This window comes from Drosophila bipectinata, chromosome 2L, assembly GCF_030179905.1.
Source record: "Drosophila bipectinata strain 14024-0381.07 chromosome 2L, DbipHiC1v2, whole genome shotgun sequence".
In the NCBI taxonomy this organism is placed as follows: Eukaryota; Metazoa; Arthropoda; class Insecta; order Diptera; family Drosophilidae; genus Drosophila; species Drosophila bipectinata.
In genome coordinates, this window is record NC_091736.1 from 20,210,704 (window position 1) to 20,224,256 (window position 13,553).

The following is a 13,553-nucleotide window of genomic DNA, read 5'->3' on the forward strand; positions in this document are numbered from 1 at the left end:
TGTCCTTTGAAAAGTTGAAATATAAAAGCAGATTAGTTACCACTAGCTCCCTCAGCTTACGGCATGCATGCGAATGTTTAATGAGAAGATTATTTCAGGATGAATTTGGATGAAAAGTTTGGGATTTGTTTCTGGACTTTAACTCACCTGGAAGACCACCTTCTCCTTCTCGAATTCCTCCATGGTGTTTACTTCATTCACGATGTTCTTCAGGCTCTGATCCACGCCGTTCATCCATTGGACCATCTCGTTGAACTTCAAATGATAGCCCTGCCATTGGGCTGGGATCTGCTGAAGAGTCTGGCGCATGTCACCCAGCTTGTTGGACAGCAGCTCCCACTGGGACTTGGCGTTATCGTAAGCCTGGTCCAGACTGATGTCGCCGGGCTGTTGCTGTCTGTGGGCGTGGGCCAAACGTTGCATGTTTTGCAGGCAACGCTCCAGGCGGGGAACAGCGTCCTGTTGCATCAGGAACTGCTGGTTGCGCTGCAGAATCGAGTCTACATCCTCGTTCCGGTTGAGGGCCTGCTGCTCCAGTTGCAGCTCCTTCTCCACATCCTTCAGGGACTGATAGAAGGCGTTCTCGTCCAGTCTGAACTCCAGCTTCAGCAGATGCAGAGGTGCTTGGGACAGAACGTTCTTCCAGCGGGACTGCAGCTGCTCCACGCTCTGGACAACCGCAGGTTGCTCCTGGGCGGGCAACGTGGTCAGCAGTTGCTGGGCCGATGTTACAAGGTCGTTCATCCAACGATCGTTGACTTGCTCGAAGAAGTACTTCTGCGTTTCGATGGTGGTCTTCGACTCGATGTGCTTCTCCACCAGCATGGTTTCGGCCCGGGTGAGCCACTCGCTGACGACACGTTCATTGTCCTTGAAGTTGCTCCATCCTCCGGCTGCGGAGTCCAAACGCTGCTCCCATTGCTGGGCGCTCTGGATCACATAGTTGAAGCGATCGTTCAGCTGCTGCATCTGTTGCGAAGCTGGAGCCGTGTCGATCTTATCATCGGCTGCCACTGCCTTGAGGAGATTCTGGAACACCTTGTTCTTGCTCTCCAGCATGGACCGATAGTAGACAGTTCGTGAGAAGTAGGTCTTGTGCTTGTGCAGCTGCTCATTGATGGCATCTCGTCCTCCGGAAAGGTTGTGCGTTGCTAGAAGCTGCTCAGCCTCACTCAACCATTGGTGGATCTCCTTCTGTCCCGCCTCCAACGATTCCTGCTGAATCTGTAGTTGATGGAACAGATGCAACTTGGCCGGCAACTGAGCGCGAATGCGCACGAGGGATTCCTTCTCCTGCTTAAGCAGCTTCATCATCTTGTCGACTTCGTCACGTGACAGATCCTGGATGAGGGACTGGAAGTTCCGGCTGATGGTCTTGAACAGTTCCTCGTTGTCATCAATCTCGCTGGCCAGTTTCTGCAGCTGCAGACCATACTCTTTGATCTGGTCGCTGTTGCCAAGTACCTGTCGCTGATCCAAAATACTTTCAGCGCCTCGCAGCCACCTCGACAGCTGCTCGATGCCCGACTTGTATTCCTGGCGGGATCGGATGATGTCTCCGGCATGCATGTACTGCTTGGTGTTGGCAAACAGACGCTCGAAACGCTCGGCGAGGGCTCCGTGTCGTTGGCGCAGCTGCTGGGCAATGGGCTCCTCGCAGGAGGCAATCAAATAGTTGGCCGAGTTAGCAAGGGCATCGAATTTGTCCTTCCAAGCGGGTATGTCCTGGAAAAACTCCAGGCGCTCATCCTCGCTCTGGTTCAGCTTCTGCTCGGCCAGCAGCAGCCACTCCTCGCATGTGGGAGCCAACTGGTTCCAGTTTCTCCAGCAGTTCACCACCTCCTCGAGGGAGTTCTGGCAGCACTTCAATTCCATGGAGACGCGCTTCCAGCGCTCCTCCGTTTCGTACATGAAGCGGTCAATGTCGTTAATGTCCTTGCGAGGAACATTGCCCTCGCGTTTGTACTCCTCCACCACCTGTTGCATGTCGACGAATGCCTTTTGGAACTCCTGGAAGATCTTGTTGCGCGACACAAAGTTCCGGTACTGTTCCAATTGCTGGGCCACCTTTTCTTCGTGTCCGTATTTGCCAGTCCAGCCGCGCATCTTGTTCTCGACCAGATTGAGGAACGCAATCAGGCAGCACTTGTGCTCCAAGAACTTAAGCCGAATCCTGCGCTCCGCTGCTTTGGGTCCAACCTCTTGCAGGCGGCGCTCCATGTTGCGAAGCTGCTCCAGTGGCACCTGTTGGGCCAAGGGCGATCGCTTGGCATTGTCGAACATGGCCAAAATACGAGGCAGATCGGCGAAGAAGAGCTTGTGCTCCTCCAGTTTCCTGCTAATCACGGCAGCCGTCTCCTCATTCATAGCATTGGGTATCTCATTGTCCAGCAAAAGTTTCTCGGCTTCGGCCAGCCATTTTCCAACGGTGCCAAAGTCCCCGGGCAGCTCGGAATCCAGTAGCCAGAGCCAGTACATCATCTGGTACTGGAGGCGCTGCCACAGCTCGTTTATCTCCTCCCACGACTGACGAGAGACCTGCAGGAATCCGCTCTGGCTCTCAATCAGCTGCTTCAGACGGTTATACGCCGGCAAGTGGGCATCGACCTCGGAACGGGCCAGAAGATATTCACCAAAGTCACGCGGGAACGAACTCATCATGACCATGGGCTCGTACTCGGTGGTCTTCTCCACCAGGAAGCGGCGCAGCTCGTCCAGCTCTTGCTGCACGTGAGACTGATCGCGTGAAGCACCCTTATAGAAATCGGTGTTACTATTATTATTTTTTTGGAAGCTATATGATTTAAACTTACCTTTGGTTCAGGGTACTTGTGCAAGAATTGTGCCACATATGTCATGATACTCTTCTCGTCTGGCTTGGGTACGTCCACATCCTCAGCGTCCAGGAGCTTGGCAATGCCCAGCTTGCTTTCGGCCACATCGAAAGCAGTCTCCAAACGCTGACGGTTGCTGGTCTTCTTCAACTCAGCCAAGTTGACCAGGTTTGCCTTGATGGCATCGATAAGTGCGAGGAAAGCGACGCCGTCTCTCCAGCTGGCGCCGAAATCTTTCACCTCCACACCACTGTCTCTGTGGAAGATGAATATTTTATTTGAAATTCCATCCAATGGTTGAAGGAATACTTACTTTGGCAAAGCATTGGTCACCCAGTTGAGCAGGGTCTTTCGGGCACCCTGCTTCCACTTCTCAGCCTTAAGGTCGCCGTGCTTTTGATTGCCAACGCTGTCGAGGGAACTCACCGAACCGCCAATACCATGACCCAAATATTCTAGGTTGCGGCTGTTCTCCTCGATCTGGGAATAGGTTCAAGAATTAGTAAGCATTCGTAGTCGATGGAACATGCCAGGAAATGTAATGGTTAAACTTAAGATATGGATAGTGCCTCAAAAATTATAGCTACCAACTGAAAAGGTTTACGAGTATCTACCCAAAAAAAAAAACTGAATAATAATATGAAGTACAAACGAGACAACAACAATTACGTTCGAGTTGGACCCACCTGTGGCGTATAATTTATAACTACTACTAAGTTTTTCCGCCTCTTTTTACGAAGCTTGTTTACGTTTAAGGTTATGATTTCAATAAAATATATATAGAAAAGAAGGGTTCATAGGGTTAATTAGGTTCAAAGTATCAACATTCGTGTAAGTTTTGGACTTTGGGTGTACATCTCTACTTCTGGTGGTAGCCTTGTGAGAAGGTGTACAACTAGCAACCAATATTTTGTTCAATGGTGCGCTCAATTCGTGAACTCAGTGCACTCAGTGTCTTATTTGATTATTAATAGAGTGAATTTGGGAATAATTACCTGGAAGTACAAGATGATCGTCCATATCAAGCCCAGCACAACTGGTGGTCTCCCATCCACCAGATCTGCGGGATTAATATTGACCAACTTGATCCGTTTGCTGGCCAGAAATTGCAGGGCCGTATTGGCATTGCTGAGGAAATGTGGACGTCTCAGGACGCGGCCCTTCTCCACGGGCAGGCGTTCCCCAGACAGGACTTCGAGCAATGCAATTAGTTTTGTTCCGTCGCGCAAGTCATTGATTAAATCATCGATACGAAGTGGTGGAACTCGCTGAAAAGGGGTTTTGAAAAGATTTATTAATAACACATTACAGTTTATTACATTCAGAACTTGCACAACTCAGTTTATAATTAGTTTAGGCAGTAAAAGACAGCTTAAGAGCTAAATCTGTATATTTCTTTATAGAAAACTACGTTTTAAAATTGATCTGTCAGCAGTATGCCACTCAATGCAGTATTATGCTTTTTCAGTGTTGTACAAGTTCGTATTCCCCTTAGCTTTCTATCGATCTGCCAATCGATCTGCTTTCTATATGCCAATTATTTTAAGTCTTTTTTTGGGATTTATCAGTTATAACCAGCCTATCAGTTATATCAGTTATCATCATAACATCATAATATCATAAATATAATTATCGTTTCTTTTAAGCTTGTATCAAATATAGAACCATTTTTGTAGATTTCACTTTTTAACTTTTCAAGAATACCTTTTCAAGAAAAATCTGATTTTTCAAATATGCAGCGTTAACTGCAGCGTTAAAAAAGTATTCAAAATATTTTTAAATCTAACTTTGAATAAATCTTTACAAAGATAAACTTTAAAAAGAAACTCAAAGAAACTTCCTCTATTTCAAAACCCTCACCCAAAAATTAAACTTTCTTTAAACCACTTTAGACTTTTAGGGCAAAACCATAATGCATGAAAATGAAAAGCATTAATCTTTAATCAAAGTAACCACCGCTTTAGTTGTGGACTAACACTCTTAACGAGCACTTACTTGTGATTAAAGAGGTCAAAGTAGCCGGCAATTGCTTTCGAGTGCCTTCTGGTGTATTTTTTAATAGCACTTTTATGATGATATTACGTGCACTATGTGTATGCACCCACAACCCGTTGGATAAACAAACTTAATGGAGCGCACTGAACAGATTTAATGGTTTCTCTGTGACCAATTTTGGGGGCTCAGATGAGTTTGCATAAGTATTTTGAATTTTTTCGGTTAATCAATCAAATGCAACTCACGAATCATTCGCAACATTAAGGCGCATTAAATCAATTAAAATAGTTTAAATTGCTTTTGGCATAGCGATAATTTGTCGTGATACTTTTGTGCGAATCAAGACAAATTGGCAACTGGCACGAGCGGCCATTTAGCTTGGAGCCACCGCACAAGATTACGATTTTTAAGGTAATGCCATTAAGGCCGAAGCCGCAACGGAAGTGCCACCACAAAACCAGCAAACAACAGCCAAACAACGGAGCGAAGAAACTACTTTGTAATTGAGTGTAGCATTTAATTGAGCTTTCTTGTGGGCAAATACCATAGTTTCTGTACAACTTTTCTCAACTTTTCAACTATGGCCAACATGCAAAAGACAATGACAACGCCGGGATAAAGTTTTTCCAGCAAAAACTTTTCATTTTTGTGTGAATTCTTCTTCAGAACTGACATAGCGAAATCAATTTCAATGCTTCCGTTTCCTGTTTCTCCGACTACGCCTCTTTTTTCCATTTAGTTACTGAATTTTTGGTGTCATAGTGTTTTTATACAACAGTTTTTGCCTTTTTATTGTTTATTTCGGGCTGACATATGCCATTAAAGCCGTTGCCTGGGCCAGAGACCTTAATAATATTCCCCAAACATGACATCCAAAAGGGTCTTACACGCTAATCTCAAAGCGACTTCCCCGCCTGGATCAGAGCCGCTGAGCATTGTAATTATTTCCACTTAAGTTGAAGAGTTCCTTACTTAAATGCTTTAAAACCCCTTATTTTTATGTGATCCAAACTTACTAGGTTTGTCAGAGTCTTACTAAAGATTTGAATAATTCTACACCCAAATATAAAACTTTAGAAGTTCTCCGCCCATGACAGTGTCTGTCATCCAAGGTGATTTAGTGCTTATTCGATTGTAAATCTTTGTACTATCTTTTCCACTTATCACCTGTCAGAAACAATTAGATGAGCACCTGACGAGCGGTAGTGTTCGTAACCCACTTTCACACACCAGTATCCTTTCTAATTTAAGCACCTCAAATGGCTGGATCCTTTCACTTTGATTTTTCATCGGTTCGACATAAATCCCAATGCGGGAGACGTCGTTCGAAAGCCCCATCTCGTGCCGGGGCGTTGCCATCAATTATGTCATAAAGAAATAAAATGGGGCATCATTGGACATTGTGGGGCCACCGCTCAAAAATTGACCATCCAACATGCCTTTTGTCATTGCGACCCACCATGCTGATTCGAGCGTGTAAATTAATTCATAAATTTTAATCAAATTCTATGAAAGCCGAGCGTCCAGAGAGCGGGTTTTTGGGTCGCCAGCGAAACCAACCAAACACAACTGGTTAACCTTGAACTGAGCTTGAAATAAAACAAATACCAATTCAACATTTTGGCCCCGGCCTCTTCAAACCTTTGCCAGCAAGTGTGTATCTGTTGCTTACGATATAGGAACTGGAAGGTACTAATTGAAAGCTCAAACGAAGATTCGATAAATAGTTTCGTCGCAGGGGAAAAAAAGGGAATAAATCACTTTCTATTAGCATTGGCAGCAGCTATATTTCTAGCCCGTTTGAATTATTGCTTTAGTGTCAACCGATCGTTGTGCAATTGCAAAGACAGCCGCTGCAATTTGCCTTGTCATTATGTACATTAAATGACCCATTTGCATATTGCGTAACCCCATGTTGGTTGGATCTCCAAGCCGGCTCCTTGGGCGACTCAAATATACGACTTCAATCAGGAAAGCCGAGCCCACGCACTCTGGTATCCAATTCGGAGGGAGACCCTTGCATGTCTCCTGCTCCTTTCCCGTGAGCCAGTGAGCTTGTCATTCCCAGTCTTTTATATTTTCTCTGTCTTATCGAGTTGCAGTACCTGAGTTGAGGAACTGGTTTTCAATAGCTCTCCGGATTGGATTGTTGGGGAATAATTGCCGGCCGGCCGGCAACAGTTTTCAATCCAACATGCAAGCGGTTGCACGGTTGGGGTCAGAATAATAGTAATGGTCAATATAAATATTAATGGATTTTCAATTTACTTTATAGAGGTTTTAGCTATTGTCTTAGTACGTTGTATAAGGGATAATTCAGTTTATTACAAGATTTAGTCTTTTTATACTATATAGTTATAATAAGCCAAGAATCTACCTTTCTCTAACGTCCTTTACCATTAAGATAGGATACCATAGTCTCTAATCAGAACTAATTATTAAATTAACAGAAAAAATCCTAAATGTGGATAGCTTGATACTTATAAATGGCCATTTAATTAGGCAAAAAAAATAAAATTATCCTATTTATCAGGTTATTCTAAACACCGATATACTTCAATTTTGTAAGCCCTAATGCCCGGTGAGCCCTTAAAGCCTATATATTTATTCGAAAGAATAGATACCCTACTAAAAGTTAAGAACATCATGTATCTAATATACTGACAATGACTGTCAAGAGCCAGCTCATGTCTGCAGATTGCCGTTGGTATTAACAGATAACACATTAGAGCCACCATACGGCACATGGCTCACCCAATCTGCGACTCCGACTCGAACTCCGGGAAACGCCTGAAAAGTGCATTAAATCGACTTGCCGTAGTTGGGCCTGGGCCAAGAAAGTAAGTCAGTAGGCGTCGGTTTCTTGCGTGGGTTTCTTGCGGGTTAATGGCAATGCATTTGAAGGCCCCCAGCCAAACGATCCCGGCCAAAACGGAACTATCTCGGCGATACACTCGGCCCGGCATTAATGCAACTCTCTTGTTGGTGTTTGCTTTCAGGCCACCTCGGTTAGACAGGCCGTCAAGTACTTCTGGCTCTCTTTTGATTTTCCTTCCATTTCTTATTTATATCTATTTTTTGCATTGTTAACAGCCTGAAGTGGAGTTGGATGGAGAGCACCTAGACACATGCTTTGCGGAATTTCCAGCTGGTTACCTGGGTGCGTGCTCTGAAGATAGATTCTTGGAAGCCATCCGGCGAAGGAGAATGACTTGAATATGCTAAGACATGACAAATGTTTGCCGAGACTATGCTGGTATTTGCAGACACGAATGCTAATGAAAGATGTTGTGGACTCTATGAATCTTAGCCATGCCATAAGTCAACCATAAAACGTTGAGAAATGCAAAGACTGAATTTTAATTATCAAGCTAAGATTTCTCCTTCAAGGGGTTTAGCAGTAAAAAAAATTTATATATTCTTAGAAAAGCTATTTTGTATTATATAGAAAAATGATATAGTTTATCCTTAAATATTTTAAAATTCAATTTAACTGAGTCATTTGAAATACCCAAAAATACTTCAAATTTCATGGAATTTATGTTTAAAATTTAACAACAAATCTCAACAATTATTATCCGCTTATTATTTGAATGGTAATTACCCGAAAAAAATAAATTCCTAAATACGCTTATCACGCTAATTTCGGAATTTGTATTCAGAGTGACGGACATGTCACGCCCCTTAACCCATTTGTGTTTTTGGGTCAGTTTTGGTTTTTTTGTGGTTTTGGCATTAAAAAAGCAAATAGTCGAATACCTCTCACGCTTGGCTTATCTGAGGCAAATCAATATGCAAATTTCAATGGCAACTAGTGTAGACAAAATTCATTGGCGCTCTCAAGACGCCAGCTGAATCGATTGATGGGCTCGGCAGGTACACCAGATAGACTCACCTTCGATAGGTATGAATTAATCCAATTAGTGAATGTCTTCTTCTGCACACGTTCTTGCTCCTCTGAAAATGCGAAAAAATAGAAGAAAAGAAAACGTCAGTAAATGAGAAGTAAATACAATTCGTACATTTGCAATTAAGTGTCGGACAAGTGTCGGCAACCAAGATGGTAGAGACATAAAAGGCTAAATGGAGACATGACGGTACTACCAAAGATACCCAAAGGCAACCGATAAGATACATTTCTTAGTATGCACAATACACCTGTTTCTCGTTTTTACTTTTATTTTGCCTGTCCCTGCGGCATGTGTTTGCTTTAATTGAATTATCAGTTAAGTTGGGGTATAAAAAACGAAATTAACACCATGACATCATGTTATTTTAAGCGATAATATCACAGAGTTTATGGGTTATTTGCAAAAAGGGGGTACCCGTGCGAAAGTTTACTAAAACTTATATTCTTAGTTCTCTGATTGAAAAAAGCCTCTGATCATCTCTGATCATCAAAATTAAAATGATTCATTAATTCATAAAAATTATACTTAAATGTACGTATTCCTAGAACGATCCATAAAAAATAAACCGCTAAACATTTCAAAATTCCATTGACCCTTTCTCTGCGTCAATAGACAAGCCACAATTTGTAAACAAAAGTCCACAGATTGGCCAAAGCAAATATTTACTCATCTACCAGAATTTGTTGTGTGGCTTAATTACCTCAATTTAATTTCTGAGCCGACAAATCGAAATAATAAACAATGCGTTAAAAAACATCAATCTGTAAACAATTAACAAAATATACAGAAGGAGAGTCATTATGGAAAAGTGCAGCCGAAATGGAAATGGCAGCCAGCAGCTGTCTGGCCCCCCAAAATCAGCCCATTGGGACCACGTAGCTCCAAGAAATGGCCCAGTGCGTGGCCTATTCGTTCCGCTGGCATTTGGCCAAACGCATGCCAACAATGTGAAACGAAAATAGATTTCCCGTAATAAATAAAAAATCATCATTCTTCGAAAATGGAAAATTTTTACAGTTAGACGCGAAGAATGCTTGGAATAAGAATTATTACATAAAATAAATCGACAAGACCATGAAAGTGTCAAACGTCTTGCCAATTAGCCAACAATTTACAAAGTAAAAACACACCGTGTTAATTGTAAAAATGATTTAAGAAAATATATATTATCCTCTCGTATTATATCTCGCTTTTAAATGTCCATTTCAAAAATTATATGTATATTCATTCATTCAATGCGCCGCAGTGACGTAATTTTTCTGCTTGCTGCTGGCAATTTTTTGAAATGTTGACAAAAGATTATTTAAATAGAAATTAGTTCAAGGTTGAGCAATTTGCACAGCAACTGAAAGTCATGTATATATATATTAAACTTTCGTTAAAATTTGAATAAATAATTCTGACCACGAGGTGTTGCAACACTCGGTTAATGCAAGGTACTAGGATATAATTAAGTGAACTTGAGGCAAGGTTGCACACGAAATCAACCTAATGGTCATTTTAATGGCTTTTCTCAGACACTTTAAAATTCTCTAATGGCTTGTAAATATTTTATGTATCAGGTACCATCATAAATTAACACATAGCGCCCGAGATGTGCACTTCAATTTAAATTTTAAAACTTAAGTGTTTATATGTTTAAAAACAAACAATTGTGCAAGGAAAAATGTTGTATAGAAATATCTTATGAATCGAATGGTGTTTAAATTAATTAAATTCCTAGCAAAAGTTTCTCCCCAAATTCACTTTTATTTGACCAAAAATTACGGTGAAGTCTGGCTCGTCCCAAACAATTAAGTTGTTTTGGCCAAAACGCACAACGCCTCTTCAAAGAATCGTTTGGAGAAAACCTGATATTTTTGGTAACAGATCTTTTGATGTTTTCTGAATACATTAAATTGGTCAATAGAACTACCGCATTCGGCAAATAGAATAAATTTAGCAAAACGAGTTGGCTATAATGAGGTTGTGAATATATTTTTACCAAAACCAAAAATAAATGCATATACTAGACGTAGGTATACCTAAGATATGGACTGCGAAGATTAGTTAACGTTCTCGTCATAAATCATGTGAATTTTTGTTAATTTTGTTTCTCTTGAAATCTTTATGTCAACAAAAATATTTCGTAATTATTGCAAAGATAAGAGAATTGCACTCGAAAAAGAAAATTCGATAAGATACTGAATGGGGATATACCTATGGGTGTATAAAAATAGTCGAAGGAATACGGTACAAACTTATTTGAGAAACGTGCCTTTAAAATAGGTTTGCCCATAATACCATTCATTTTAAAAGGTAAAGATTAATATTTTAAACATTTTAACAGATTTTTGTTACTTATTTATTTTTATCTTAAAAAAGTGAAAAATTGCACTTTTATATAGAGCTCTAAAGTTGTGTAAACAAGTCACAAGGCTCCAATTAAAATCGAAGGTAATTATAACGCTTGAATTTGAGTGTGAAATAAGTGAAAATAATGATACTCTCACAAAAACTTAACAAAAATATAAAAAGTAAAAGCATATAAAAACTTGTTCAGGTCCTACAATAACCGATTCGTTCCACTCGATCGATATGTGGCCACCAGCCAATGCCAAGAACAATTAACAGGGCCCAAAATCAGGCCAAAGAGTAATGTTCAAGTTGAATGACTTTTCAGGTTTCGTTAATTTCAATTTCCATTTCAATAATGATGTATGAAATGATTACAAGAAACGACTTGTACCGCTAAAATATTGGCCCCCGGGCTACGAAAATTATAAATTCTTTAAAAATGAAAACAAAGAATCCCAGCACCGGTAAATTGTTTTTCTCATTTTGTACCATTTCTTCATATTTTTTTGTTGAATTGTTCAGTCAGTCAGTGAGTTAATGATGGTGATTATAATGATAAGTCGGTAGATTGTTATTTATGTTAGTTCGCCATTCCTGTTAGCCACTTAATGAGCGTGTCTAAACGGAGCTAGAAAAAATTCTTTCAAATAAATTTGTGGTTTTATGAATGAAACTTCCCCGGCTTTTTCTCCTTTTATTGAGCGTGAACTATTATCCACAATTACAGAAAATTTTAACAAGAAGTCAGGGCATTCGTCTCTAAATACGTGCCTTTTCTATTCCAGACGCCCCTTCGTCTGAGTTGGCCTAGTTACCCAGCATAAATAGAAACGAAGCTCAGACATTCATGTATTGTGGGAATGGAAAAAAAGTATTCGGTAGAAATAGATTATTTACTTTCACGCATAGCTAATTGTTTGGGTTTCCCTCCCAAAGAAAAAGGAAAAATATTCCCCTACATTTGCATAAACAAAAGGCAATCGAAGAGTTTTGGGGGGTTAGAACAAAAAACATGGGGAACGATATAGAGCATATGTTGGGTCATCCAACGGAAATGCGTCGAATAAAATGTTTGCGGTTGTAAGGCAGGGGATTTCCTTAATACCAGAACAGTGTGTGTTTATTTTGTTAATAATTTAGGCTACCAAAAATATAAATTTACTTCAATTCTGGGCTAAAGGTAGTCCCTAACTGACTGGTCATCACTCATCCGAGGTGTTATCGTTTAGGAAATGCCATTACTATCTTAAAAAACTTAAACTGACCCGCCACTTAATTTGATTACGCCCCGACTCGATAAGATTAACTATAAAATTATGACCTTACACTTCACCTGAGGCAGTCAGCCGCTTTATAATTATTGTATCAACTGTTTAAATTTCGTTTAAATTTAAATTTCAACATGATGACAACAGAGAGTACTGCGAAACCCAGTGGGGTGTGTCGAGAGGTGCACTTGTGGTTGTCACCTGGGGCGACAGGTGAGCAGCAAATAAGTCTGAAAATGCCGCATAAATTGCCTTCAGCCAATATGTTGAAGAGTCTTATAAATGGCATTACTTAACTTTACGCTCCATTGCCTTCAACGGCCGCCGCCCCCTTCCATCCCATTCCCTTTGCACATGTCATTAAGAGTATTTCGCAGCTACTCGAAAATATTAGATGCAAATATGATATGTTTGATGGGGAGGATTCATCCATATTCATACGGAGTCAAGTGGTGGGGATTGCGTCATGAACCACTAATATACCCACTGTTTGTTTACAGAAATCAAAAGGCGTGCGTGAGTTTATTTATTTTTGTCATTAATACCGCTCACTAAGCCAGTCAGCCAGCCAGCCTATCAGATACTCAAAACTAAATGATTGAGCACCTAAAAGTCTAAGAAAAATAAATAGCACAACAAAGAACAACTCGATAGCCAAAAAACTATATAATTTGTTTGGCAAAAATGGGCAAGAGGCTCCACAGTAACGAACTTCAAAAGATCTGCCCACGAGCAGAACTGAAGACTGAAGAGGAGGATGCCACGAAATTAAAATTTTTTAATTTCTTTGGCATATGAAGAACATCTGGATGGGGGACTCGATCAGCAGCACCCACATAAAAGAGTCTACTTTGTGGGCTAAGAGCAGATTTTGTGTGTACTTGAAGTTTGTGTTTTGGGGCAAACTTGTTTCGGTTCTTAGCTTACAAATCTCAGCAGCTCGGGTTTCGGTTTGAGGCGCCAACTTTTCTGGACCGCATTTTAGGCGTCAATTAAATGCCGCAAAAGTACATGGGCAATAAATATTAGAGCTGACAGATAACAACAAACTAGGAACGAACGACTACAATATTAGAATCAATAAATAACTCAACGATGATCTCAGTTGTACGGCTGCTGAGGGGCTTATTCCGTTTTGTGTGGATTACTTACAATGACGGAGAGATCAGTCGGATCGGGCCGATCGCCTGAGATAAGGCTAGTTGCCA

The 13,553-nt window shown here is 41.0% G+C and overlaps 1 protein-coding gene across 11 annotated transcripts in view; it reads right to left on the bottom strand.

Moving 5' to 3' along the window:
- The window catches only part of Msp300 (Muscle-specific protein 300 kDa), a 109,064-nt gene that overhangs the window by 83,438 nt on the left and 12,073 nt on the right, over nucleotides 1-13,553 (bottom strand). For 10 of the 11 annotated variants that reach the window (XM_017244158.3, XM_017244157.3, XM_017244151.3 and 7 more), the window contains 5 exons: nucleotides 8,725-8,786; nucleotides 3,830-4,102; nucleotides 3,148-3,314; nucleotides 2,814-3,090; nucleotides 148-2,754 (listed from right to left, as the gene is read on the bottom strand). In XM_017244158.3, the coding sequence (XP_017099647.2) occupies nucleotides 148-2,754; nucleotides 2,814-3,090; nucleotides 3,148-3,314; nucleotides 3,830-4,102; nucleotides 8,725-8,786 (3,386 nt within the window). Of the gene's footprint in view, nucleotides 1-40; nucleotides 56-147; nucleotides 2,755-2,813; nucleotides 3,091-3,147; nucleotides 3,315-3,829; nucleotides 4,103-8,724; nucleotides 8,787-13,553 lie in introns of all 11 variants that reach the window. The other variant, XM_070277067.1, reaches the window with a different exon arrangement.